General features: G+C 35.1%; 1 protein-coding gene and 1 long non-coding RNA gene across 3 annotated transcripts in view; both read right to left on the minus strand.

Annotated features, from left to right (window-relative positions):
- LOC111419407 (dopamine receptor 1-like) overlaps positions 1 to 27,847 on the minus strand; it is a 160,036-nt gene that overhangs the window by 3,898 nt on the left and 128,291 nt on the right. For both annotated transcript variants that reach the window (XM_071201555.1, XM_071201554.1), the window contains exons 4-6: positions 19,562 to 19,646; positions 12,205 to 12,514; positions 4,088 to 4,323 (exon numbers count right to left, since the gene is read on the minus strand). In XM_071201555.1, coding sequence (XP_071057656.1) covers positions 4,088 to 4,323; positions 12,205 to 12,514; positions 19,562 to 19,646 — 631 coding nt within the window. The remainder of the gene's footprint in view (positions 1 to 4,087; positions 4,324 to 12,204; positions 12,515 to 19,561; positions 19,647 to 27,847) is intronic.
- On the minus strand, positions 10,657 to 12,167 carry LOC139432774 (uncharacterized). Its single transcript, XR_011642442.1, has 3 exons — positions 11,956 to 12,167; positions 11,757 to 11,884; positions 10,657 to 11,233 (listed from the first exon to the last, which is right to left on the minus strand). It is a non-coding gene; the product is annotated as an uncharacterized lncRNA (long non-coding RNA).

Consider the following 27,847-nt stretch of genomic DNA (forward strand, 5'->3'; position numbering starts at 1 on the left):
TTCCTATACCAGGCTGCTGCTCCGTATGTGATCATACGTCTAACCACAGTCACATAGAGCCAGTACAGTCTTTCAAGGGTAAGACCCCAATTTTTTCCACAAAGACTGCGACAAGTCCACAAGGATAGTCTAGCTTTGTGCAAAACTCCCTGCAAATGTCCATTCCATGACAGGGTTTTGTCTAGGATTACTCCTAGATATTTGACTTCCTTTGAGAAAGGAATTTCTTCACCTTGGATAGTTGGGCGGATTAGTCCATCCAACTTTCGCTTCCTGGTGAAGGGCACAACAATTGTCTTTTGCGGGTTTATTGAGAGGTTCTCTCCCTTACATCAAGCGCAAATGGTATCTAGGGTCACCTGGAGGACTTTAGATATCCTCGGCAAACAGGTTCCTTTGACCATAACGACAATGTCATCAGCATAAGCTTGTATTTCCACACCAACGGCTTCGACTATCGCAATCAGATCGTCAACTAGGAGGGACCAAAGCAGGGGAGATAACACCCCTCCCTGCGGGCATCCACCTCCCGGCCTGAAGCGTATCGAATTGAATCCTTACTGTATTAGTATATTAAAAAACAAGTTTCGTAAGACACGCTTGAAATGCACGAATTCAAGTTGAAAAACGAGTGGCGAAGCCACGAGTTTTGTAATGAATGAGTGCTTTAAGTCTTATGAAACGTGTTTTTTATGCTATTTTTTGTAATTCGCGTTTTTATCCTTTTTTTTAACAAAAATAAAATAAATTTTGACAATGTAGGGAAATACGTATGCAGCAGTTGGTAACACCGTAACACTTGAAAATAGAAATTTGAATTGACAATTAGAAACTGTCAAAACACAAAATGTATTCACCTGAAAAAAAATGTTTTATGTACACCTCCCAAAATAAGAGAAATTGCTCAGAGTCCATGTCCTCATCATTGTGGACCTTGTATTTGATACTAAGAACGTGTTTAAACATCCATAGACAAAAATTATCACATTGACAACTAGAAAAATTAATGACCCAATGTCACCAACTTGAACTGCTTCCATAAAATGTTACTAAAATCTCATTAAAGCATCGGATGCTGTAAGGAGTCTCATTACAGCACTCGTTTGAGTACTGTTAGAGCTTTCGTTATCGTCGCGAATTACAAAATAGTATATTAAAAAACAAGTTTCGTAAGACACGCTTGAAATGCACGAATTCAAGTTGAAAAACGAGTGGCGAAGCCACGAGTTTTGTAATGAATGAGTGCTTTAAGTCTTATGAAACGTGTTTTTTATGCTATTTTTTGTAATTCGCGTTTTTATCCTTTTTTTTTAACAAAAATAAAATAAATTTTGACATAGGTATGCAGCAGTTGGTAACACCGTAACACTTGAAAATAGAAATTTGAATTGATAATTGAAGAGTGTAAGTTCTAACGGATCTAAGTGCCAAAAACATGAAAGCGAGATAATCAAAGAAAACTATCTTGGAAAGTAGCAAACAGTATTGCAGCTGTAACTATATATTTTTTACATAGAACATGTTACTTTAGGAAAAAAGTGCAGACAAAAGCTTAAATCGGACTGCAAAAAAAAATGAAAACAGGAAATCTTAAAAAGATTTAAGTACCTTGTTAATTTTTTTTCAAAGGGTCTATGTACCTTAATATATATTATTGAGAAGGGATTGAATACTACAAATAACACAACATTCCATCAGTTTTTGGATATTTTATTGCAAAAAAAAGTTAAACCCATAATACATTTCAAACTAGGCAACTAAAAACTTTAAAATTAATATTTATGGAGGATTATTATTCCTGCATGAGCTTAGAGGTTTTACCAATCAGGTCTGAATAAAAACGATAATGTCTAAGTGGAATATAGTCTTGCATAGATTTGAGATCTTTGAGTTTGGCTGCAGTAATCCGATTCTTACATTGCAGGGGAGGTATCTGGTATGAACGAAGAGCCTGGATACTTTTCCCTCTTTTTAATAAATTGCAGATTTTCCAATCTTCGAACTCGCTGAAATTTTTCTTCATTTTTACATGGCCTGGGTTCTCACTAGAAATTCGGATCCATGAAGCTTGAGAAATCTGTAGATTTGCTGTATTTTTGAAAGTATCCGCGAACTTCTGCAGATCCTTGAAATCATTTTCAACCAAGTTGACAACCTCAAATGGATTTTGATGACGAGCTTCTTTAATCCGTTCTATATCTGATGATACAAATAGCTTACAAACTCGTTTGCGTTTCTCTATTTGGGCGAAGTCCCTATCACAGGGAAGATAAGAATGTCCACTTACTAGAAATTTTTGATCGATTTGCAGAAACTTGCCCGTTGCAACTAAATATATAAGCACTATAAGGAGCATTCGATTTTTATTTTGCCCAATGCAGCTGTCACTCCAAATGACTAGTTTACTTTTAGTTGCGAACGTATTGTTGAAAAGAAGAACTCTTAAGAGCGCAGATCCGACTTCACAACCTCCTCTTCCTGTTACTGATTCGTCCCAAAGACACATGAAGGCACTATTGGTGTCTGCCAAATGTATGCCCAAGTTATAACAGGAGAACTGACGGCTGTAAAACATATCACTATGAGTGAGAGTTGGTATGAAGATGACCTGCTCTAAATCTATGGAAATCACTATATTATTAGACGTTGGTTGCTGTGATTCAATTAAATCATTCTGCAGCTCTTTCCTGGCTTTTTCAGCTTCTCGCTGGTGTAATTCAAGTTTCCCTTTAAGGGATCTCTGGTCTTCAGCAGTGCTTGCCTTTATTTTGGAATTGAGTAAATCACAAGTTAGGCAGGTATCAGATCTTGGTTTTCCAAATCGAAGATGTTGGAAGTGTTTGTGGAATGTGTCCGAATAAAATCTGTAATTTACTGCAGTGTTAGGATGTTTCTTTTTAAATGCTATGAAGAGGCGGTTTATGTTTAAAACGGGGCTCAGAAATTCTTTTTGCGATTTTAATCGACTATAATGGTCCTTGCTTTTGACTACAATTTTATCTTGGCACATACAGGAAGCGCCATCTATCCTATAGTAGATGAACACCTAAATAAATCGCCAGCACTTATACCGTTTGTACTACTATTAGGCATGGCACTTAGACCTTTTCTGCATGTATAACTAAAAATTTCCGATTTTGGCACTTAGACCCTTTAGAACTTACACTCTTCAATTAGAAACTGTCAAAACACAAAATGTATTCACCTGAAAAAAATGTTTCATGTACACCTCCCAAAATACGAGAAATTGCTCAGTGTTCAATGTCCTCATCATTGTGGGCCTTGTATTCGATGCTAAGAACGTGTTTAAACATCCATAGACAAAAATTGTCACATTGACAACTAGAAAAATTAATGACCCAATGTCACCAACTTGAACTGCTTCCATAAAATGTTACTAAAATCTCATTACAGCATCGGATGCTGTAAGGAGTCTCATTACAGCACTCGTTTGAGTACTGTTAGAGCTTTCGTTACCGTCGCGAATTACAAAATAGTATATTAAAAAACAAGTTTCGTAAGACACGCTTGAAATGCACGAATTCAAGTTGAAAAACGAGTGGCGAAGCCACGAGTTTTTTAATGAATGAGTGCTTTAAGTCTTATGAAACGTGTTTTTTATGCTATTTTTTGTAATTCGCGTTTTTATCCTTTTTTTTAACAAAAATAAAATAAATTTTGACAATGTAGGGAAATAGGTATGCAGCAGTTGGTAACACCGTAACACTTGAAAATAGAAATTTGAATTGACAATTAGAAACTGTCAAAACACAAAATGTATTCACCTGAAAAAAATGTTTCATGTAGCGAATTACAAAAAATATTTTACACTACACTTTCGAATGTGTGTGTGTGTTAATTAAACGTTGTAAGAAATATTAGACAATATCCTGCTAATACCTAAACGCACCCCCATATATTTGTTTTTCAATTTACCCCACCTGTTGTTGGAAACCATCAACGTTACTCAACTTAATCTTAGAGAATTAGTTTCAGCAGCTGTACCTACGTATCGATTCGAAATCTTGTAACTCCCGTTTATTTACACAACCATACTTGTTTAAATTGATTGTTCATTTTAACTTACCGATCATGACTATGCACGGGACGTAAAATGAAATACAACTAGATACAACGGCGTATGTCGGTGTTAAATCCAAGGCGCACGTTGAATAGTTTTGACCTCCAGCATTGTAAATTGGCGGAGGATCCGGCGGTCTGTGTAATCCAAGAGAGATTGGGACGAATGAAATAAGACCGGCCAGAAGCCAAATTGTTGCGATTGTACCAACGGCTACTCTTCTTGTAACCCAACGACCATATCTAATTTAAAAAAAACAATTAGAAATATTGTTGGTATCAAATAAAAATATGAATACAACATGAAACAATTTAGATCCTAAGGAAGTTTAGAATTTCTAGTTTGTAAACCATTTTATGCCACATTTGCAGTAATGAATCGCAAACTTTGTGATACATTTTACATGAAAGGTATAATTTATGTAGAAGGAAAGTGGAACTTTGGGAAAGTTTACGCGTCCAATTACTCATATACCAAAGGAAATGAAACTCATTTGAAATATCTAATGTTTATTAAAAAAACTATGGTGGCTACTTATCTCTGAACTTTATTAACTTTTACTAACTTCGCCTCTGTTTGCCGATTGGCGAATCTCCTCGTGCAATCTCAAATGTGGCTGAAGTTAGATTCACTCGCCAGACACAGATTCGAATATTTATAGTCGGTCAAACAAGTAGTGGTCCTAAAATTTTCTTTCAAATACGAAGTTCTTTTCTCACCACTTGGGAATGTTTCACTCTAAAATCACGCTAAGCACTTAAGTTGAACTCTCTAGAACCCCCGTGCACGATCAGAACCACCGAATTTAGAGATGGGGATGCAGGGTGAGGGTTTAATTTTTGTTAATTTTGTAGAGTAACTTTAGGATTTTTTTTCTCATCCCCGTGGACTGCCTCACTTTGCAACCACGTTAAATAATTAAGTCGAACCCTCTAGAACCCCCGAATTTAGAGATGGGGATGCAGGGTGAGGGTTTAATTTTTGTTAATTTTGTAGGGTAACTTTAGGATTTTTTTTCTCATCCCCCGCGGAGTGCTTCACTTTGCAACCACGCTAAATAGTTAAGTCGAACCCTCTAGAACCCCCGTGCACGATCAGAACCCCCGAATTTAGAGATGGGGATGCAGGGTGAGTGTTTAATTTTTGTTAATTTTGTAGGGTACCTTTAGAATTTATTTTCTCATCCCCCGCGGAGTGCTTCACTTTGCAACCACGCTAAATAATTAAGTCGAACCCTCTAGAACCCCCGTGCAAGATCAGAACCCCCGAATTTAGAGATGGGGATGCAGGGTGAGGGTTTAATTTTTGTTATTTTAATAACTTATTAATTTGATTAATAACTACAAGAAATAAAGCACACAAAGTGGTATACTCACGTTATATTTTTACTTTTTATTTACTTTATTTGCGTTAACTTAGAATTTGATTACATTCATACATATTACATTTTTTATTTAAAGGTTTAGTTTTTATTATTAAAAAAAAGGTTACTCTACAAAATTAACAGAAATTAAACCCTCTTCCTGCATCCCCATCTCTAGATTCGGGGGTTCTGATCATACCCGCGGGTTCTAGAGGGTTCGACTTAATTATTTAGAGTGGTTGCAAAGTGAAGCAATGCATGGGGGATGAGAAAAAATCCTAAAGTTACTCTACAAAATTAACAAAAATTAAACCCTCTCCCTGCATCTCCATCTCTAAATTCGGGGGTTCTGATCCTGCACGGGGGTTCTAGAGGGTTCGACTTAATTATTTAACGTGGTTGCAAAGTGAAGCACTCCACGGGGGATGAGAAAAAAAATCCTAAAGTTACCCTACTAAATGAACAAAAATTAAACCCTCACCCTGCATCCCCATCTCTAAATTCGGGGGTTCTGATCGTGCAAGGGGGTTCTAGAGGGTTCGACTTAATTATTTAGAGTGGTTGCAAAGTGAAGCACTGCACGGGGCATGAGCAAAAAAATCCTAAAGTTACTCTACGAAATTAACAAAAATTAAACCCTCACCCTGCATCTCCATCTCTAAATTCGGGGGTTCTGATCCTGCACGGTGGTTCTAGAGGGTTCGACTTAATTATTTAACGTGGTTGCAAAGTGAAGCACTCCACGGGGAATGAGAAAAAAAATCCTAAAGTTACTCTACAAAATTAACAAAAATTAAACCCTCACCCTGCATCTCCATCTCTAAATTCAGGGGTTCTGATCGTGCACGGTGGTTCTAGAGGGTTCGACTTAATTATTTAGCGTGGTTGCAAGAAGCACTCCACGGGGGATGAGAAAAAAAATCCTAAAGTTACCCTACAAAATGAACAAAAATTAAACCCTCACCCTGCATCCCCATCTCTAAATTCGGGGGTTCTGATCGTGCAAGGGGGTTCTAGAGGGTTCGACTTAATTATTTAGAGTGGTTGCAAAGTGAAGCACTGCACGGGGGATGAGCAAAAAAATCCTAAAGTTACTCTACGAAATTTACAAAAATTAAACCATCACCCTGCATCTCCATCTCTAAATTCGGGGGTTCTGATCCTGCACGGTGGTTCTAGAGGGTTCGACTTAATTATTTAACGTGATTGCAAAGTGAAGCACTCCACGGGGAATGAGAAAAAAAATCCTAAAGTTACTCGACAAAATTAACAAAAATTAAACCCTCACCCTGCATCTCCATCTCTAAATTCAGGGGTTCTGATCCTGCACGGGGGTTCTAGAGGGTTCGACTTAATTATTTAGTGTGGTTGCAAAGTGAAGCACTCCACGGGGAATGAGAAAAAAAATCCTAAAGTTACTCTACAAAATTAACAAAAATTAAACCCTCACCCTGCATCTCCATCTCTAAATTCAGGGGTTCTGATCCTGCACGGGGGTTCTAGAGGGTTCGACTTAATTATTTAGCGTGGTTGCAAAGTGAAGCACTCCACGGGGGATGAGAAAAAAAAACCTAAAGTTACTCTCAAAATTAACAAAAATTAAACCCTACCCTGCATCCCCATCTCTAAATTCGAGGGTTCTGATCGCGCATGGTGGTTCTAGAGGGTTCGACTTAATTATTTAGAGTGGTTGCAAGAAGCACTCCACGGGGGATGAGAAAAAAAATCCTAAAGTTACCCTACAAAATGAACAAAAATTAAACCCTCACCCTGCATCCCCATCTCTAAATTCGGGGGTTCTGATCGTGCAAGGGGGTTCTAGAGGGTTCGACTTAATTATTTAGAGTGGTTGCAAAGTGAAGCACTGCACGGGGGATGAGCAAAAAAATCCTAAAGTTACTCTACGAAATTTACAAAAATTAAACCATCACCCTGCATCTCCATCTCTAAATTCGGGGGTTCTGATCCTGCACGGTGGTTCTAGAGGGTTCGACTTAATTATTTAACGTGGTTGCAAAGTGAAGCACTCCACGGGGAATGAGAAAAAAAATCCTAAAGTTACTCTACAAAATGAACAAAAATTAAACCCTCACCCTGCATCCCCATCTCTAAATTCGAGGGTTCTGATCGCGCATGGGGGTTCTAGAGGGTTCGACTTAATTATTTTGCGTAGTTGCAAAGTGAAGCACTCCTCGGGGGATGAGAAAAAAAATCCTAAAGTTACTCCACAAAATGAACAAAAATTAAACCCTCACCCTGCATCCCCATCTCTAAATTCGAGGTTTCTGATCTCGCATGGGGGTTCTAGAGGGTTCGACTTAATTATTTTGCGTAGTTGCAAAGTGAAGCACTCCTCGGAGGATGAGAAAAAAAATCCTAAAGTTACTCCACAAAATGAACAAAAATTAAACCCTCACCCTGCATCCCCATCTCTAAATTCGAGGTTTCTGATCTCGCATGGGGGTTCTAGAGGGTTCGACTTAATTATTTTGCGTAGTTGCAAAGTGAAGCACTCCTCGGGGGATGAAAAAAAAAATCCTAAACTTACTCTACAAAATTATTAGAAATTAAACCCTCCTCCAGCATCCCCATCTCTAGATACGGGGGTTCTAGAGAGTTCAACTTAAGTACTTAGCGTGATTTCAGAGTGAAACGCTCCCAAGTGGTGAGAAAAGAAGTTCATATTTGAAATAAAATTTTAGGACGACTACTTGTTTGATCGACTGTAAATATTCGAATCTGTGTCTGGCGAGTGAATCTAACTTCAGCCACATCAATCTCAAGGTTAATATTGACGGTAGTATCTAACGTTTAAAGGAATTAGTATAATTTAATTTAAAATAGTGTTATTTTTATAACCTCTCTAAAATCATAACAATCCAAATTATACTGGTTCCCTTATACGTCAATTAATAGATTTTACACAGGACTGTCACAATTTAATTCCCTAAACAACAACAAGAACATCGTGTAACAGCTTGCACAACGCCAACGTAATCCCCGATGAAATACAGGTGACAGCTGATGTAATGTTGAGAAGCAGATAGCGCTAAATAAATGTGTATATACCGTTATGTACATAAATAGAGATTAGATTTAAATTATTAATATGAAAAAAGATGTTTTTACTTTGATATAAATTAATCCGTTCAAAATTAAAGATGTTAACCCAACAAAAAAAAAGTTTTAGCCTCAGGGTGACAATATAAATGTAAATTTAGCACGGCTAACGTGAGAAATATTAACATATATATAGTTTTTTTTATCAACCCTTTTAACGCGATTCGGTAATAAAATTTAACTCCACAAATAAAATCATAACGACTTATGCTTCACAGTAAAAATAAAAATATTCATGACAATGATCAATTTAAAAATTAATATCAACTTATTTTTCGCGTTTTAATATCGCAATTTATAACGTAATAAGGCAATAAAATGAGACGAAAGTTGATTAAAGTCCGGAGAAATTAAAGCAGTTCATTAAAGTTAAAAACAAATCAGGTGTAATATTAAAAGATCACAAAAGCATCTAATTGTAACGTCATTTCCACTGCGATTACTTCTTTCGTTTAATTAACCTTTCTTTTCAGGAAAATACACGGGATATTTCTCAAAAGACGTACACGTCTTTGTTCGTACCCTGTCGGAACCTTCTAGCACAATTAAAATATTATTACGGGAGAAATTGCACCTGCACCCTACCGAGACTCATTTTCCATCCAAATAGAAATTTTAAGGAAATTTTTAATACAGCAAACCAACGATTTAAAATTTATTAAAAACATACGTCAATACAATTAATATTGAAATGAACTCTCGTCGAGAGAACGTCGAAGTTAATTGTTTTAAGTTAACGGACATCGAAATGCGGAGAGGAAGCGGCGGGAATCACGCTGAAAACGGAGGAGATGGGATTTATATTAAAGTCAGGAGTTACGACGACCCTGACGTTATTAAATTCAGCACAAGCACTTACCGATCGGCAAGAATAAAAATAAGGTCTAGTTCTTGGACAAAATAACGTTCAAGTGAATTACGTTAACGTTTATTAATTAATTAATAAACAATAGTTTTGTTATAAGAAATAATTACAATAAAGAGGAAATAATGACATTCCGTAAAAAAACCTTTTAAATCGAGAGCCTAGAGAGTTTATTAGTACTTCTTCAAATCTAAAAAATAGATGAATACAATTCAATCAGATAAAAACAACAATAAAATCAGTGATTTTATCGTAATATTATAATTAAAATATAAAGAACAACTCACGTATTGATATCAAAGTTGATATACCGAGGATAGTTAAAGCTGATCGTTGAAAAATTTCATAAAAGTTTGTTATACAGGTTTTCCAATAAGAGGTGCTATTTTGATATTCAAAGAAAAATGCCATTTTTTAGTATAAATGATCGGATGTTTATTTCATTATAAAGAAGAAGGTAGCCGTTAATAGTGGAAAATAACACTAGGCAAATGACCACCACGACCACGCTTACAGGACAATATCCTTTCCATGAAATTTTCCATAACCAAATTGCAAAGTGGCTGCCCTATGTCCTCAATAGCCTCACGAATTCCATCTTTGAGGTCTTGAATCGACGCTGGGCTGTTGGCGTACACCTTCTCTTTCACGTGGCCCCAAAGGAAGAAGTCGCAAGATCTCGGTGGCCAATTGTGATCACCTCTTCGAGAGATAACACGGTCCGGAAACTTTTCCAGTAAAAGGTCAATGGTTTCGTTGCTTGTGTGGCACGTAAATAGCACCGTCTTGTTGAAAGTAAACGTTGTCCACATCAATACCATCCAATTCCGGCCATAAAAAATCATTAATCATCTCTCGATAGCGCAATCCATGTTGCTCCAGCCTCATTTTCGAAAAAGTAAGGTCCGATGACTCCGCCGGACCATAAACCGCACCAAACAGTCACACGTTGAGGATAGAGAGGCTTTTCAACAATAACTCTTGGGTTTTCCGAGCCCCAGATGCGACAATTTTGCTTGTTGACGAAGCCATCGAGGTGGAAATGGGCCTCATCACTCAAGATGATTTTTCGATGGAATTCCGGATCATTTCAACGACCCAATCAGCAAAGACACGACGTTGTTGATGATCGGACGGCTTGAGTTCTTGTGTTAACTCAAGTTTATAAGCCTTAAGAACCCAAATCGTTATGCAAAATACGGTGTAATGACGTTTGTGGAACCAAAGAACGACGAGGAATGGACAAACCTGGGTTTTCTTCAACACTTTCGGCTACAGCAGCAATATTCTCGGCTGTTCTTGAGCGACGTGCACGGGTTTTATTCTTCACATCAGTAACTTGTCCCAACAGCTCGAATTTTTCCACCAATTTCTGTATTGCGGTCCGACAAGGTGCTTCACGACGACCCAAAAATGTTCTCTGCCAAAATTTCACCATTTTTATAGTGAATTTTAATAATTTCAATGCGTTGTTGAAGCGTGTATCGTTCCATTTTTATTAATGGCGTACTTTCTACTTGTCAAATGTCAAAAAATGACAGCTTCAAAAGTGACATCTACCGAAATAACGGGCTATTCAAAATAACACCTCTTATTGGAAAACCCTTTAGTTCTCATTGATTTCGTCGTTATTTGTAAAAATGTTTTAATCAATGATAAATCCGTTCGTATTTCCGTCGTAGATTAAGAAATATTTTTGTATTTAGTTAAAAAAAAAGAGGCCACAAAAAAAAACGAAACATAACCTCCAAATCCAAAGTATTCAATTTATGGGTGATTACAGCCAAAAAACTTCTTGAAATACCTAAAAACATAAAGTTTATAATGAATTACATCAGATTCAAGTGATTTTAATCAGTTTAAAACCGAAATGTTGAAAATTAAAAATGTGAAGATTTTGAAAGAAACGGAATATAAATTTTGGAATTAAAGAAGAATTAATGTGAAAAATTGTGTCAAAGGGGAATGAAATAATTCAGAGTATTCAGACATTGAAGGATTTCAATAAATATAGTTTATTTAAAAAGTAATTTTTGAAAATTTGGAAGAAAAACCAAATGTCAATAAGAGATGGCGCTCAGAAATACATATTTTTTACACTTTTTCTTGTGGTATCAAAGAGGGTGATGGACAAAAAAGAGAAGTTTTTGCCGAAAAAAGGGTGAAAAATGAATAACGAGGACGCATCTTTGAGTAAACATCTATTTCGAAACGGTCGTGAAATCCTACGAAGATAAATTTCTGAAGAAAAAACATAACCAAAGAAATTCACAATTGAGGGAGAAGAAAAGAAGCTAAAATTAATTAAGAAGAGTACGATAACCAACCTGGGAAAGAAGACATCGGAATTTTTTTTGGAAAGCCACCAAGGGGGTACCAGCACATTCCACCAAGGGGGAAAAAGGAGCAGTTCAAACCAGGGAGGAATCAAGATTTCAATCAATTCCACCAACATCTGTAAAACCAAAGAAGTTAAGATTTTTTTAAATTTTCGATATATCATTCCAAAAAAAATAACTCACTTACCTCGTGTGTAATCCAGAGCGAATCAAAATCAATTATTTCAGATCACTTTGATTATTTCAATTATCAGAATCAATTTATTTAAGAAGTTTTAGAGCTGTAAGTTATAGATTAACTTAAATGGTTTTTTTAAAAACATGAGCAACTGTGTTTCGACAAACGAATACACAAATTATCACAATATTTATTTCGTTTAGTTAAAATTTAAGAATTGGTGGAGGAGCTTACATATTTAACATTTTGTATTATTACCTGAGTGGATCCTTTATGTGAATGTATCTGTCGAGCGAAATGGCACACAAGTTGAGAATACTAGCGGTTGAGCACATGACATCAAAAGCTACCCAAGTATCACAAAATTGGGCGCCGAATATCCAATAACCTAGGAGGTCGTTGACACCGGCGAACGTCATTACGAGTGATGCGACAAAGAGGTCTGCAATGGCGAGTGACGCCAAGAATAGGTTACCTATTCGCCGCAAACCTCTGTCCGTGTAAATGGCCACACAAACGAGGATGTTTCCGGCTACCGACAGGAAGATCAGTAGCGACAGGAATACACCTGAAATATAAAAATAAAAAAACGATTTATTTGGTCCTATATGTATTTACCACTGCCTCGATTTATGATCATATCGAGAAGTTAAAATTATTATTATAGTAATTTTGAAGGTTATGTTAGGATATGTTAGGGTTTTTTTTTGTAAATACTAAACTTATTTATTACTTACAACGTTAATATGGTTGGGGAGGAATTGGAACATTAATTTAACTTTACATTACTAATAACATCAAGGGAACGATGTTCATTTAATTGGGACGAGATTTGAGGTTATGGACGTATCATGCAACGGTAACGTTCGTGAAGGTACAAGATTATGTCTATAAATAGACATGAGTTTAAATTTAGTTTTATGGAAGGTAAGTGGATAAAGGGAAATATGGATAAAGGGTAGAATTTGGATATGGGGATGTCCGCTGGGTTTCCAGTTATTGCAGCTTCATCATTGCGGGCGAAATGATGAAACTCTCGTGTAACTGGGAAGATTTAGGGAACTTTAAACGGAAAGTTTAGGTTTTTGTATAAAGGTCTTTGTTTAAGTTGTGTCTTGTCGTTAAGGTTCTCTAGGTGATTATTCTTGTATTTCATTCTTTCAATTTCGTATGTTTCGTATATAAGCATTTTTTGGCTTTTTGTCATATTATGTAATAGTTTGATGTTGTTTTCTTTGTTAAATTCATGTTTGTTTTCTTCCAAAATTTGAATCTGTGTTTCGTAGGTGTTCTTTCATTCAAGTTCGTATATTTCTTCCAGTTTCTCCCACATAAAAGGCTCCACATGTATTACAGCCCAAAACGGTATACACCGTTTTTATCTAATGTTTCGATGTTTCCTTTTGTGTTGTTTAGTATGTTTTTTATGTTATTATGTGATTTAAAGGCAACCTTTATATTATTTTTATTGAATATTTTACTGATTTTGTGCGCTATTTTTCCACAGTATGGTAGTGATCGAAATTGAGTGTTTTGTTTGTCTTGAGTTTTTTAGATATTGTTTTATTCTATAGTTTTTGATCATCTTATCTATGTGTTGTGATGGGTATCCATTGTTGTTTGCTATGTTTTTTATTATTTTAATTTCCTTGTTTAAGTTTTCCTCGTTGAGATGTGTTGAAAATGCTCTGTGAATGTATGTATGGAAGGATGTGTTTTTATGTGTATGATGGTGGAAGGAGTCATGAGGTACAATTATGTCAGTCTGGGTTGGTTTTCTGTATATATTAAATGATATTTCACCTTGTTCATTCTGAAGTGTTATATCTAAGAAGTTTATTTTTTTGTTCTTTTCAATTTCTAGGGTGAATTTAATATTCTTATGTATTTTGGTAATATCCTCTTTAAATAATTCTATTTCTCTTTCTTCAGATCCGTTCCATATGAGGAGTATGTCGTCTAATTGTAAGTAGCGACGCCAGAGAATTATGTTTGTATATGTTGAAGATCTTAGTATATTGGTTTCAAATTTGTTCATGAATATATCTGCCAGCAGACCACTCAATGGAGATCCCATGGGCACTCCTTCGTTGAATTTATACATCTTTTCATTAAATTTAAAGAAATTTGGCTTTAATTAATTTAATAATATACAGCCTGATTCAGAGTAAGCGCCTTATTTTTTTTAGCCACACTATGGGTACTACTTTCAAAATATTTGGCAGTAATATGTTTTAGGTCATTCTCTACACGATGGTGATGCCACATTTTCAATTGGAAGAATTATTTCAAAATGGCGACTGTCAACTTTTTTTTTAATGGAATGCCAACATTTTTTTTTATTATTGAGGTCCTAAAATCATTCTTTATACGATAGTATTTTGTTTTTCTTAAAAATTCATTTCTTTCCCCATCAAAAAGCACACATTTTAATCTAGTAGCGCATGAATGTTTTACACTCGATGTTATTTTTGTCCAAATATCAAGTAGCGCTAGACACAAAAGAAACAATTAAACTTTATTTTGTAATAAACATCTACTTATTTATTTATTTTGACAAAAATAACATCGAGTGTAAAACATTCATGCGCTACTATACTCTGTTTTTAAACCAGGAGGAGTAAACGGGAAAGTCAGATTTACACTAGGAAAAATCACCAGAAAATATCACTAGATATTTTGGCGGTAAATTTAAATTAATAATTGTTATTATTTATTTATTTACTTATTATTGTATTTATTTTCGTTTGTTATCGTCAACACTAAACATACAAATTAACATTGAAGTTATGAGTGTATTTATTTCAAAATATAATAAAGAAGGGTTTAAGAACACAAAATTTACAATAATGACACGAAACTGTCGAATTGTCAATAACCTAACCTTCAAATTCAAAATTCAAAATTGCCTGTGTGTGAACCTTCCTCGCATTCAACCAATCACGTGCAAGGTCAATCTGGTGACAAATTTAAAATACTCCTCCTGGTTTAAAAACAGAGTATAATTGCCAAAGAAAGCTTCAAGGTATAATTAATGTTTGTAAACAAAACTAACCTTACCTAACATTCCTTCACGCTATAATTGACATTACAAAAGAAAACTTCACGCTATAATTGCCATTACTAATTGCCAAAGAAAACTGCATGGTGTAATTAATGTTTGTAAACAAAACTAACCTTACCTCACATTCCTTCACGCTATAATTTGCATTACAAAAGAAAACTTCACGCTATAATTGCCATTACAAATTGCCAAAGAATACTTCATGGTATAATTAATGTTTGTAAACAAAACTAACCTTACCGAACATTCCTTCACGCTATAATTGACATTACAAAAGAAAACTTCACGCTATAATTGCCATTACTAATTGCCAAAGAAAACTTCATGGTATAATTAATGTTTGTAAACAAAACTAACCTTACCTCACATTCCTTCACGCTATAATTGACATTACAAAAGAAAACTTCACGCTATAATTGCCATTACTAATTGCCAAAGAAAACTTCATGGTATAATTAATGTTTGTAAACAAAACTAACCTTACCTCACATTCCTTCACGCTATAATTGACATTACAAAAGAAAACTTCACGCTATAATTGCCATTACAAATTGCCAAAGAATACGTCATGGTATAATTAATGTTTGTAAACAAAACTAACCTTACCTAACATTCAGCGTCTGAAGACACAGGGCTAAACAACTACTAAAAAATTAAAACTAGAAATAATAATTATTATTCATTTATTTACTTATTATTGTATTTATTTTCATTTGTTATCGTCAACACCCTACATACAAATTAATATTGAAGTTATGAGTATATTTATTTCAAAATATAATAAAAAAGGGTTTAAGAACACAAAATATACAATAATGACACGAAACTGTCGAATTATCAATTACCTAACCTTCAAATTCAAAATTGCCTGTGTGTGAACCTTCCTCGCATTCAACCAATCACGTGCAAGGTCAATCTGGTGACAAATTTAAAATACTCCTCCTGGTTTAAAAACAGAGTATAGATTAAAATATTAGGTTCCTTTTGGATGGGGAAAGAAATGAATTATTAAGAAAAACAAAATACTGTCGTAAAAAGAATGCTTTTAAGATCTCAATAATAAAAAAAAAATTTGACATTCCATTTAAAAAAAAAAAGTTGACAGTCGTCATTTTGAAATAATTCGTCCAATTGAAAATATGATATCACCATCGTGTAGAGAGTGTCCTAAAACATATTACTGCCAAATATTTTGAAAGTAGTACCCACAGTGTGGCTAAAAAAAAATAAGGCGCTTACTCTGAATCAGGCTGTATAATATATAATTTAATTATATTGTCTAAGATTTTGATGGTTTCTTCTGTTGGAATATTCGTGTATAAATTTGTGACGTCCAGAGATGCCATTAAAAAGTCTTTTGGCAGCTTAGTGTCCTGGATCGTGTTAATTACTTCTCTATTTTTAAGGGTATATTTGTTTTCAAATTTAATGTTATCGTTAATAAATTTAATAATGAATTTACTTATCTTGTATGTAGAGGAGCTGATAGATGTTATGATTGGTCGTATAGGTTGTTCTGTTTTGTGTAGTTTTATTAGTGAGTATAAATTGGGTTCATAGGAGTCAAATAAAATGTATTGATATTGTTCTCGGTAAAAATTTTTTTTTTCTACTTCTCTAATTAATTTTCTTGTCTCCACTTGAAATTGTTTTGTCTGATTATTCTTTATTTCTGCAAAGTTGTTGTCTTTAAAAAAATTTAATGTTTTCTTGATGTATGATTCTTTGTCTATGATAACCAGGCCCGCATTTTTGTCGCCTCCTGTTATTACACTGTTGGAAATAATTCACGAGCACACCTGTATAATCTGAACGCGTGAAGATAAGTCCATAATATTTGCGGAGCACAAAGGTTTACTGTAGACGAGTTTATTCAGGGAGTTTCGAGTTGTTCCGTTGTCGGCATTGGAACGGGCATGGCGAGAATGGTCTGAGGTAGGACATAGGTACCTTCAGCCGCGGCAGGGACGGCCCTGCGCGTCTCCAGCACACGAGGATCGCGCTCTTGTGCTCAGCGCTTTAGCGTCGTGTGTGTCCTCCTCAAGACAACTTGGAGCTGTTTTGCCACCGGCATGGGAAGGCGCACTCACGGTAGATAGTGGACTGCGAGCGCGTCGTGCGATACAGCGGATTCCAGTAACACCCGAGCACCGCAGCATACGTCACGAGTGGGTCGACGCTAGGCATTAGTAGGTTGCCGAGTAGAGAGGGACATTTTGTTTTCCGACGAATCAAGATTCGAATTGAGCACCGGTGATGCGCGAATTTTAGTTCGTCGGAGCCGTGGTGATCGTCTACTCGAGCAGTATGTGCAAGAACGCCCTATCCACCGACAACCGAGCATTATGGTATGGGGTGCGATTACATATGGTGGACGTACACGTCTGCTGCGTGTATAGCAGACCATGACGGGTCAACGATACGTAGATGAGGTGCTACGGTCCGTTGTGCTTCCCTACGGCGGCTCCCAGGTCTGCTATACATGCACGACAACGTACGACAGCACATCGGGCGTGTTGTACAGACCTTTGTGGAAGAGCACCATATACGAATGCTTCCATGGCTAGCTCGGTTTCCGCATCTGAATCCGATCGAACATGTTTGGGACATGACTGGTCGGAGACTTCTAGAGTTGAGGTGGCATGGTTGGCCATCCCTCTCGCTACAATACAGCGACTTATAGACTCCATGCCACGTCGTGTAGAGATGGTACGCGAAGCTCACGGGGGATACTCTCGCTATTGATGTTTCTCCTCCCAGCAGAGTTATGCCGCTCTCCATGTGAGAGTAAGTTACACTACTTTAGTACTACTTCCATACAAAATTTTATTGCGCTAGACACACGCGTTCAGATTATACAGGGTGTGCTCGTTAATTATTTCCAACAGTGTATTAAATTATTGTTGTTAATTTTTCTTTTGATCTTTTTTATGATTCTGGTTGTGTTGTTGTTGTTATTCTTTTTATTTTCTTTGTTCATGTGTGTTATTCTTCGTTTTATTCTTCTCGTCTCAGTATATCAATTGTTTCTTTTCTTATGTTTTCTTCATATTCTGTGTTGTTGGCTGCAGCTTCTATTTCTATAGCGAGGTATGGTAGTGGTATTGGTTTTTCTTCATAAGCAAATTTATATCCCTTATTCAATAATGTGGTTTCCTCTTCATCAAACTGTACTTTTGATAGGTTTGTGAATCTTGGATGAAATGTATGTATTTCCTGTTGGTTTTTCTAATTATTGTCGATTAACAGTAAAATAGAAAGTAATATCGAGAAGTGTTGTTTAAAAATTAAAAGATACTTTGAAAATCCGTTTAGCTTATGATTTGAATAATAAGTGCTGATAATTTCTTAATGATTGATTTAAATTCTGATTTGCAAATAATTCTTTACTAATGACATGATAATAGACAGAGATATAGAAAAAATTACGATATCAATTTTTGTTTTTTGAAAAAAGATATTTCGTTCGATAATAGGTATCCTGTTATTTCGTTCGATGTCTAGTATTACTAACTTTAGAAAAAAATTGTAAAGGGAAAAGTTTTAGGGCTCTGACTTTCGTAGTTTCAGTATTTGTAAATGTTTTCTTTATACAAAATGATGCACCTCCAGTAAAAACAACCAGCTTCGTATTGATAAATAATAGTAGTAATATTTAATGAAATCATTGATTGTTCCTAAATTTCTAATTTGTTAAATCATAGCGATTGACCCATTAACCACAGTAATCGAAAATTAACGAGTTACGGTCCTATAACATTGGTCATTCCTGCGGATAATGACTCGAGTGGACAGTTCTCCTTTTATCCCTCTCCCCAGTACGTGCAATCCTCTCAAAATAAAGCCCATAAAAATCGACCGAGAGTCTATCTCCGCAGTGAAGACTTTTTTACAAAGTCTTATGGGATGGTCCGCAACATGATTGATACTTGTCGTCCGGTCGATGCTTTCAGTTTAATATCCACGAACGTTTATAGATAATGTAGGGTGGCGTTTCGAGTGATCCATCATCAAATTGGGGAAACGGTGCTTTCAGATTTAGGCGAAAATCGGAAAAAAGTCATGCCTTCCGCATCGCGCGATGGAATATGGCATATATGGATCTCGTAAATCGGGCTGTCAGCAGCACTATTTCCATTTATCCCTTCATTGCGTTGTATGCCGATCGGTATTGAACACTCTACGGTTTGCTGTGGCTTTAATTACAAAATTATTTGGTGCGTGATGTTGATTTACTATTTTAAATGATATTATCTTTGAGAACGAACTGTTTGATGACATTTTAATAATAACTTATGCGAAACATCTTGATCTATTTCTCTAAAGTTAATGGAGAGAATGCTATTTCAACCGGGAAATTCAATGTTTCTTATCCTTATGTTCGATTAGAAGGGTTACTTTGCATTTGAAACTTAACAACCGAACTTAGGAAACTATGCATCTGTACGGAAACAATTTGCGCGATGTTAATACAAACTTGGATACGAAGATTGTAACGGAAATTGTGGTGATTCGCGAGATTGATTGCAACAACTAAATCTAAATGCTTACCCACTAATAAAATCGACATCATCGTGACTGCATCTTGTTTTTGAAGATCTTCCACTACCCCTAACGAAGTGTCGTTCGATGTTGTCTGAAATTAAAGATAATATGATTAAAAGTTGTGTGAGATAAGTTTTAATTGAATACGTTCGGTTGAAATAAATTTCCGGTTGTATACCTATGTATGTACAGGGTGGTTCAAATTTCGATGTCCGCATAGGCTATCTCCGAAACTAAAAGAGATACAAAAAAAGTAGCTTACATGTCATGATCTCGTTTTTCGAGAAAATGCTAATGCCGAAAACTCCGAACAGCTATCGTCTTTTGTTTTCGCCCTATCAGCAAAAAGTGAAAATTTTGCGAAAACGACAATTGCGAATATCTCATTTATTATCAACGATGGAGTATTATAAATAAAACGTTATATGGGCAACTTTTTACGAAGAATTCAGTGGCGTAGATAGAATTTTTTTCCCATCTTTTATTTTCGAGATTTTAGACGTAACTTTATTTTTTTAAATGGAAACCATAGTTGGCTATGACCTAAAATAATTTGTTATTTTCTTCTGATAACAAATATCTATAGTTTGTGGGGTATATTTCTTATAGTTATTGAGTAATTAACAAAAATTCATTTTGTTTGATCTAAAACTAATGTATGTATTTAAAAGTTAATGTTGCTATGGTGATAACCATACATACTATGATGGAACATAATGTATTAAATAATTGCCAAAGTTTGTATTTAAAAATTCGATATCAACTCTGGCATTATGCACCAGCGTGTTAAGTGTCAAAGTATAACAAAACTGAATAAAACTTTACAATGAATTTCGAAAATTATGAAAAATGTAACATGATGGAATGCTATATGTTATCAGATAAGAATGCGACGTTTGCCGCGGAATTTTATTTCGCAAGATATCCAGAAAGAAGACAACCGCACGTACGAACCTTCAGCCGGTCAGCAGAAAATTTAATAGATATTTGATCCTTCCCCAAACCACATACAAAAACATACCAAAATGACCTGCAAGAGAAATTGCAACAAGACGTCTGACCCAAAAGCCGCTGCTCCCGAATATGAAAGAAAAATAAGTATAAACCATACAAAGCGGGGCTAACTCATTATTTACGTGCCAGAGATGTCAATCGAAAATTAGAATTTTGTAGATGATATTTAAATATGTTATAATAAATATAATAATTAATTAAACAAGGGAACAAAGTTAGAACTTCATGAACAGTATGAAATAGATAGATTAAGAAAGACTAAACCAGACATAATATGTTTGAATGATCAGACACAATTGAACAAGATACCACTTTACACCTTCCTCAAATACCCTTTCAAAAAACCCCCATGATGCCGAGGGTTTCTTCATCTTGTCTGTGTGGAGGCTCCGCACTTCATGGGATCCCAACGGCTACTTTCCCTTTCCCAGCCCACCTTTATTTCTCCTTCCCCCCCCCTTTTCCTCTATAGTTCATTTATTTATAGAATATTAATGACAACTTCTTCAAAATTCATATTTAAACCTAAGAGTTTGACCATCCTCAACACGCATGCGTACCATATAGTTAATACTGCGCAAGACCACTAACACCAAGCACACCTCTTCCCAAAATTGTTCGCTCTCGAGTAAAACTAAATAATTATTGATAAAATTGTTAATCCAAACCATCATTTGTTTATATTTAAAAAGACTACTACAGTAAGCATATTGATTGTACCGCACATGGATAGAATGACATATATTTTATGTTGACATAACCAAAAAGGACGAAGTAAGTTAGACACATGTTCTTTAATAATATTCAGGTTTGTTACACTTTGTTTCATTTAATTTATATTCAGTTTGTTAATCTTGATGTTAATTTCAAAAATTCTACTCACATTAATAATATTTACAATTGTAACAACACAAAATGATTTCTGTACCTTTATGTTTAATTTTGTAGTGCCTCCGAAGATGGCGTAGATCGCCGAAACGCGTCAGGCAGAGTTTTAAATTATCTATCAATAAAAGCATAAAAACATACATGACTTTTTCATATTTATACATATTGATAACAAGGATCCACAAAATGAAGTATTCATATTAGTTTTGAAGTTTTATGTTTTTAGACGTATTAATGTCTATCATATAACCTCTAAAAACATAGACTGTTATCAGGCGTGGCAAATAGTGTGACGTAGAGTGCGGGCAACCAACCCGTAATCGACTACAAAAATACAATGGATGTAGCAGTCCTGTTAGATTCTACTGTCCTTGCTAGAAATATTGGCAATAATTGAAAACAATGCTTTCCCTCATGGTATGGTTATCACCATAACAACATTAAGTTTTAAATACATACAATAGTTTTAGAAAGAACAAAAAAAATTGATACATTATATTCCATCATAGTATGTATGGTTATCACCATAGCAACATTAACTTTTAAATACATACATTAGTTTTAGATCAAACAAAATGAATTTTTGTTAATTATTCAATAACCATAAGAAATACACCCTACAAACTATATATATTTGTTATCAGAAGAAAATAACAAATTATTTTAAGTCATAGCCAACTATGGTTTCTATTTAAAAAAATAAAGTTACGTCTAAAATCTCGAAAATAAAAGATGGGAAAAAAATTCTTCCTACGCCACTGAATTCTTCGTAAAAAGTTGCCCATATAATGTTTTATTTATAATACTCCATCTTTGATAATAAGTGAGATATTCGCGATTGTCGTTTTCGCAAAATTTTCACTTTTTGCCGATAGGGCGAAAACAAAAGACGATAGCTGTTCGGAGTTTTCGGCATTAGCATTTTCTCGAAAAACGAGATCATGACATGTAAGCTACTTTTTTTCTATCTCTTGTAGTTTCGGAGATAGCCTATGCGGACATCGAAATTGGGACACCCTGTACATGTGAACAATTGATGACTAACGAACGAATACGGTGAAATCGATTGTATGTATTTGGAATTGAAATCGTGTTGCAAATAGTCTCTTGTGGTGATATCGAAACTTAATTAAGCTTGGCGTCTATTTACAGCTTTCCAATGATAATTTCAAGATTAAATTTGTAACGAAATACAGAAGGAATTGGTTTAAAAGAAAATCCACAGCTTATTTCTTTTTATTTTCTCTTATTGTTCTTTTAACACCAGCTGCAATCGCATTTTGCTGTTGCGGAGATGAAATCCAAAGTTTTTTCTTTTTAAGTCCGCGCATGCCGATAGCCTATCGCCCAGTCCGGCTGTTAAATCCAATTTAAAACTTCAAACGCGCTACCACTTCGCTTGGTACAGAGGGTTTCGATTGCCAGATTAAACGGCATAGTTGAAGAGCGCCAATTTTGTCGGAAGAGCGCGATTTTCTCATTGTTTGGTTGCGAACTTCGTTATTCGAACGACGAAACGGTCCGGATTAAGGAAAAGTTTATTAGCTTAGAATTTATGTTAGTCGTGTGTAGAGGACGACCCTCCTAATATCGCAGCTTATTTTATATCTCTAAGTTCATTCGAATTGTTCCGAATACGCAAAGTTGTAATATTTTTTAAATGAAAACATGTTGAAGCAATAAAAACGAGGATACAAATCACATAATACTCGGAGTTGTTGAATATTTATGAACACCGTTACCTAGACGATAACACAATTACAACTTGGAATGGTAAAAGTCATTTTACCTATTATTGCGCTCTCTCTAGTTGAGAGAATGGAGTTATTTATTGCATAAATCCTGTTCGTAACCTAACAAAATAAACAACAGTACAATGAACGCAACCCTTTCTCCTGAAACACTCTAAACTCGGTTGATTCCTTGCCATTTGCGTCGCCCTTCTCACCTATACGTAATTGCTTCGCGTTTGTCAACGTGGATATTCCCTTCCCTTAGCCTATTTACACTCCGAACTCGGGAGAGAAGTTCAATCCTCATAAATAAACAATGAAAGTTCGAAATCGGGTATTTATTCGAGAGTAGGATATCAAGGGGTTTATTATTTCAACCCCAACAAAAATAGACTAGTATTTTCGGGGGCAAAGAAACGTTACAAGAACCGCTCTATGAACACAAAAACCACAAGTCGCTTTACCTTGTGAGAGAATACGCCCACCCTTTCAAATAAAGTGACTCCATAAGCCTCTACACTCCCAAAGGAACGTCACGATGTCATCCGATACCTTCATCTCCACCCACCTCTTTTTTTTTCATCGCTTTATACCGGCGCATCTCTTGAGTCGTAAAGAAAAGGTGGCATAAATTTGATTTAAGGATGACGTCAGTAGAATAATGGAATGTTATAAAAATACTCAATATTTTCCACAATAACGATATGACCTTGAGGACCAGGCGATAATAGGAAATGTCAAAGAAACTACTCTCTTAAAACTGTTAAAGAACACTACAAGGTGTTAGATACAGTGATTGATTTCAATATATGTACAGTGAATTTCACTTAAGATGCCAGGGCGTATCTACTTACTTTGTCCCACATAAAATGCAACTTTCAAGCAAAACTTTTCCTTTGCAAAACTATCTAATGCCTGTACTATTAAGCTATGTTACATTTTTTTTGTAATTCGCTACGGTAATGGAAGCTATAACAGTACTCAAACGGGTGCTGTAATGAGACTCCTTACAGCATCCGATGCTGTAATGAGATTTTAGTAACATTTTATGGAACCAGTACAAGTTGGTGACATTGGGTCATTAATTTTTCTAGTTGTCAATGTGACAATTTTTGTTTATGGATGTTTAAACACGTTCTTAGCATCGAATACAAGGTCCACAATGATGAGGACATTGAACTCTGAGCAAGTTCTCTTATTTTGGGAGGTGTACATGAAACATTTTTGTCAGGTGAATACATTTTGTGTTTTGACAGTTTCTAATTGTCAATTCAAAGTTTCTATTTTCAAGCGTTCCGGTGTTACCAACTACTACATACCTATTTCCCTATGCAAATGCTTTTACCTATGTCTAAAGGTAAATGTAATGGTTGATAAATGTAACAACGTTTATGACCCATCATTTCAGAGAGAGGTTATAAAACCGAACAAAAAAACCTTTATCGCTTCAGTTATTTGCAGATCCCCAAATGACATTACAGCTTTCCGGAGAGCACCTTTCAACGACTGCACAGTTCTCAACCGCGGAAATTCAATTCCAAATCCAATAAAATAGTGCGGTTAGGGTCCTATTTTAATTTGCGGAGAAAAGGTGTCTATTTTAGCTGCAGGACGTGCTGCGTTCAAGACGAATCATCCCTTAAAGCTCGCCTTCGGGCACGGTGTATGGGGCTAATACGACCCGCCTGCCAGGTACCAGGATTTTACAGTCCCACCGGTAAAGAGAAAATACGTCTCGAGGGAATGGGACCGACAGGATCCGGACTCACAGGACCAATACACAAACGACCCTCAATACCCTTCTATCAAGGGAAAAAGAAGGGAAAAAAGTTGAAATTTATTTTAGGTCAGATAAAAAAAATCATTCTTTTTTATTAATTCACAAAGGGTGATGTACCGAGAGATCAAAAAAGCCGGTCCGCTAATAACTACTTTCCCAAGCGCTTGATACCAATATTTACTGCCCTCGTCACAGCCTCCTCCCATCTCTACTTGTTTTTAATTTTCAACGTTCTTATTGGTCGACGAGGTGATATCGATTTTTAGTTTCAATGGTTTCGATCAGCTGAGCTCAGAGTCGTATTCTTGATTTTGGCGTTCGGTGTTTTCAATATTTCATTTTGAATTTATTGCGGTTTTATTTAATATTATCTGTGATTTTTCAATAAGGTAAATAATTATTTTATTTTAAATCGGTTTGGTATAAATTTCGTTGATTTATTTTTAGATTAAATCAAGTTTCAAAGTTTCTTCTCCAATCTTATCTTCGAAATGGAGTAAAAGATCAAAATGGGGTATGGAAATATCACAGAATACAGAAAGGAAGCTCCGCCCTTTTCTTTTGTTTACGACAATCTGATTTTCGAATGACCTCCGCCATCTTGAAAAGGGGTTAGATTCTTAACCGCTAAATTTGAATTAAAATTGACACAGAATATAGGGTGAGTGACCGCTCTGTATAAATTTTTTACATTATAAAATATCCTCTATTTACTGCTTTTTGACCTGTGCTGTGACCATTGAGATCTTATATATAATCTAGAGTGCGTATGCTGTTGTCCCCACCACGCCTAAAATGAAGCCAGAAAGGTCGCCATGTTAGATGTACCAACTTGGCGGGAAATTCGAAATTCTTATATATAGTTATGCAAGAATTTACATTATTATAAACTGGAAACACAGAAAATAATAACCAAAACAAAATACATTAATTTTTTATTAATAAATAATTATTAATTATATAGTATTTTAAAAGAACTTAATAATTTTTAACAATAACACTTATAATTAACATAAACTAAGAAGAAAATGTTTAAAACAATTCTGATTGATCACGTTAACCTTTTGCTTATAAATAATTGTTAGTTTATTTTATAATAAACTTTACTTGAACTTCATTGTTAATTTCAAGTCAACTAACCAGAAACATTTTATGGACTTTGTAAATAATCTTCCAACCTTTGATTATATATAATATGGATTGAGCTAACTGAATATATCTACTAACAAAAATGTTGCTCAAGGTGAATAGACGCAGATGGAAAGCGATAATGTGAAAGTGTAACAAAGATAGATATATTATATGTCAGTACGCTTCTATATCTATCTCACTTCTATCAGTACACCCATTATATGGCAGTACGCTTCTATGTCTATCTCGGTTCGATCACCTTGCGCAAGCTATCTCTCTCGTTGGCTCAATCCATATTATATATAATCAAAGCTTCCAACCAACCAAATTATAAAAAAACATATGTGAAACAAAAAGAATTCGAAAATCTTCAATAAAAATAAAATTTTAACAAAAATAACAATATATTTATAAGAATTGTGAGGTTATAATCGTAGGTCTTGTAGGTACAATGGAGACTTGAAACTATAGCTAAGTTCAGGTCGGTACATCCAACATGTCTGACTTTTTGATTACCCCCACCACCACCACATACGCACTCTAGATTATATATAAGACCTCAATGGTGTGACCGGTGTGACGAGGGCAGTAAGTATTGGTATAAAGCGCTTGGGAAAGTAGTTTCTAACAGACCGGCTTTCTTGATCGCATTGTATATAAGACTAATTCTAATTGTATTGAAAAGGATTTATTAAAAGTAGGTACTTCTAATTAGACAACGCTAATTTTACCTAATTTCTGGTTTCAACAGTAACAAATACAAATGTTATATCTCTTGTGACATTCAATTAATTCAACGCTAATTTCGTTGATTGAGCTAAAACAAATCCTGTGCGCATTGCATATTGGATACATTGTGTGGTAACCGCGAAAACAGCTCGTTGGAATAAAATCATGTCGGTAACTGCAAAGTGATTTATAATGTACATATACAGAAGCATAATTAATGGAAATTTCGCTAATGCTCGGGATATTGTGGCGGCGTTGCTTCAAAGTGTAGTTACCGAGCCGATTTTACCAATTATTATAATGGTGAACATGCATGTTAGTACTCCATATACTAGGGATGCTACCGTAAACACGTTGAGTGAGGCTTTTCAAAGGTCGTATTGACACGTGGTATCTTAACCACCCCATACTGCGCGTTGTAATATTATCGTATCATGTGTACAGTTTACTCGACTACTTAGATGATATTATCTGCTCATGATATGGATTCACACCATATTAGGGTAATCTTATTAAAATATTTGGTTTCTTTAGTATTTTATGTCTCATTAAGTAAAGAAAGGTTTTATTTACTACAGTTATATTACATAATTTTTTTCTTATACTAGTTTATCCATGAATTGCGCTTGAAAACAAGAAAAAGTCGATTTCCCTAGAGTTCATCTTACCTACAGCAACAGCTCGTTAAATATAAATCAGAGATCTCTGAATCATCCCAATCAAGTTTTAAGTCGCTTTTTCTCTATTCACCAACTAATTGCGAACTAATCGATTTTAATTATAATTCATTGAGAAAGCGATGAATGAGATCAAGAAAGAGTTTTCACTTAATTACGTTTTTAAGAAAAACCATTTATTTTTAACTCAAAGTATTGTTATGAATAAAATTTGCTACACCGTTTATGCAAAAACTTTTTTTCTAAAACATTCGGAATCTCGTGCTCCACAACAATTATGCTTTATTTTTAAGGTAAATCTTTTCTGAAGATAACCAGTTCTTCACAAAAATTTTAACCA

Source organism: Onthophagus taurus, chromosome 2, assembly GCF_036711975.1.
Source record: "Onthophagus taurus isolate NC chromosome 2, IU_Otau_3.0, whole genome shotgun sequence".
NCBI lineage: Eukaryota > Metazoa > Arthropoda > Insecta > Coleoptera > Scarabaeidae > Onthophagus > Onthophagus taurus.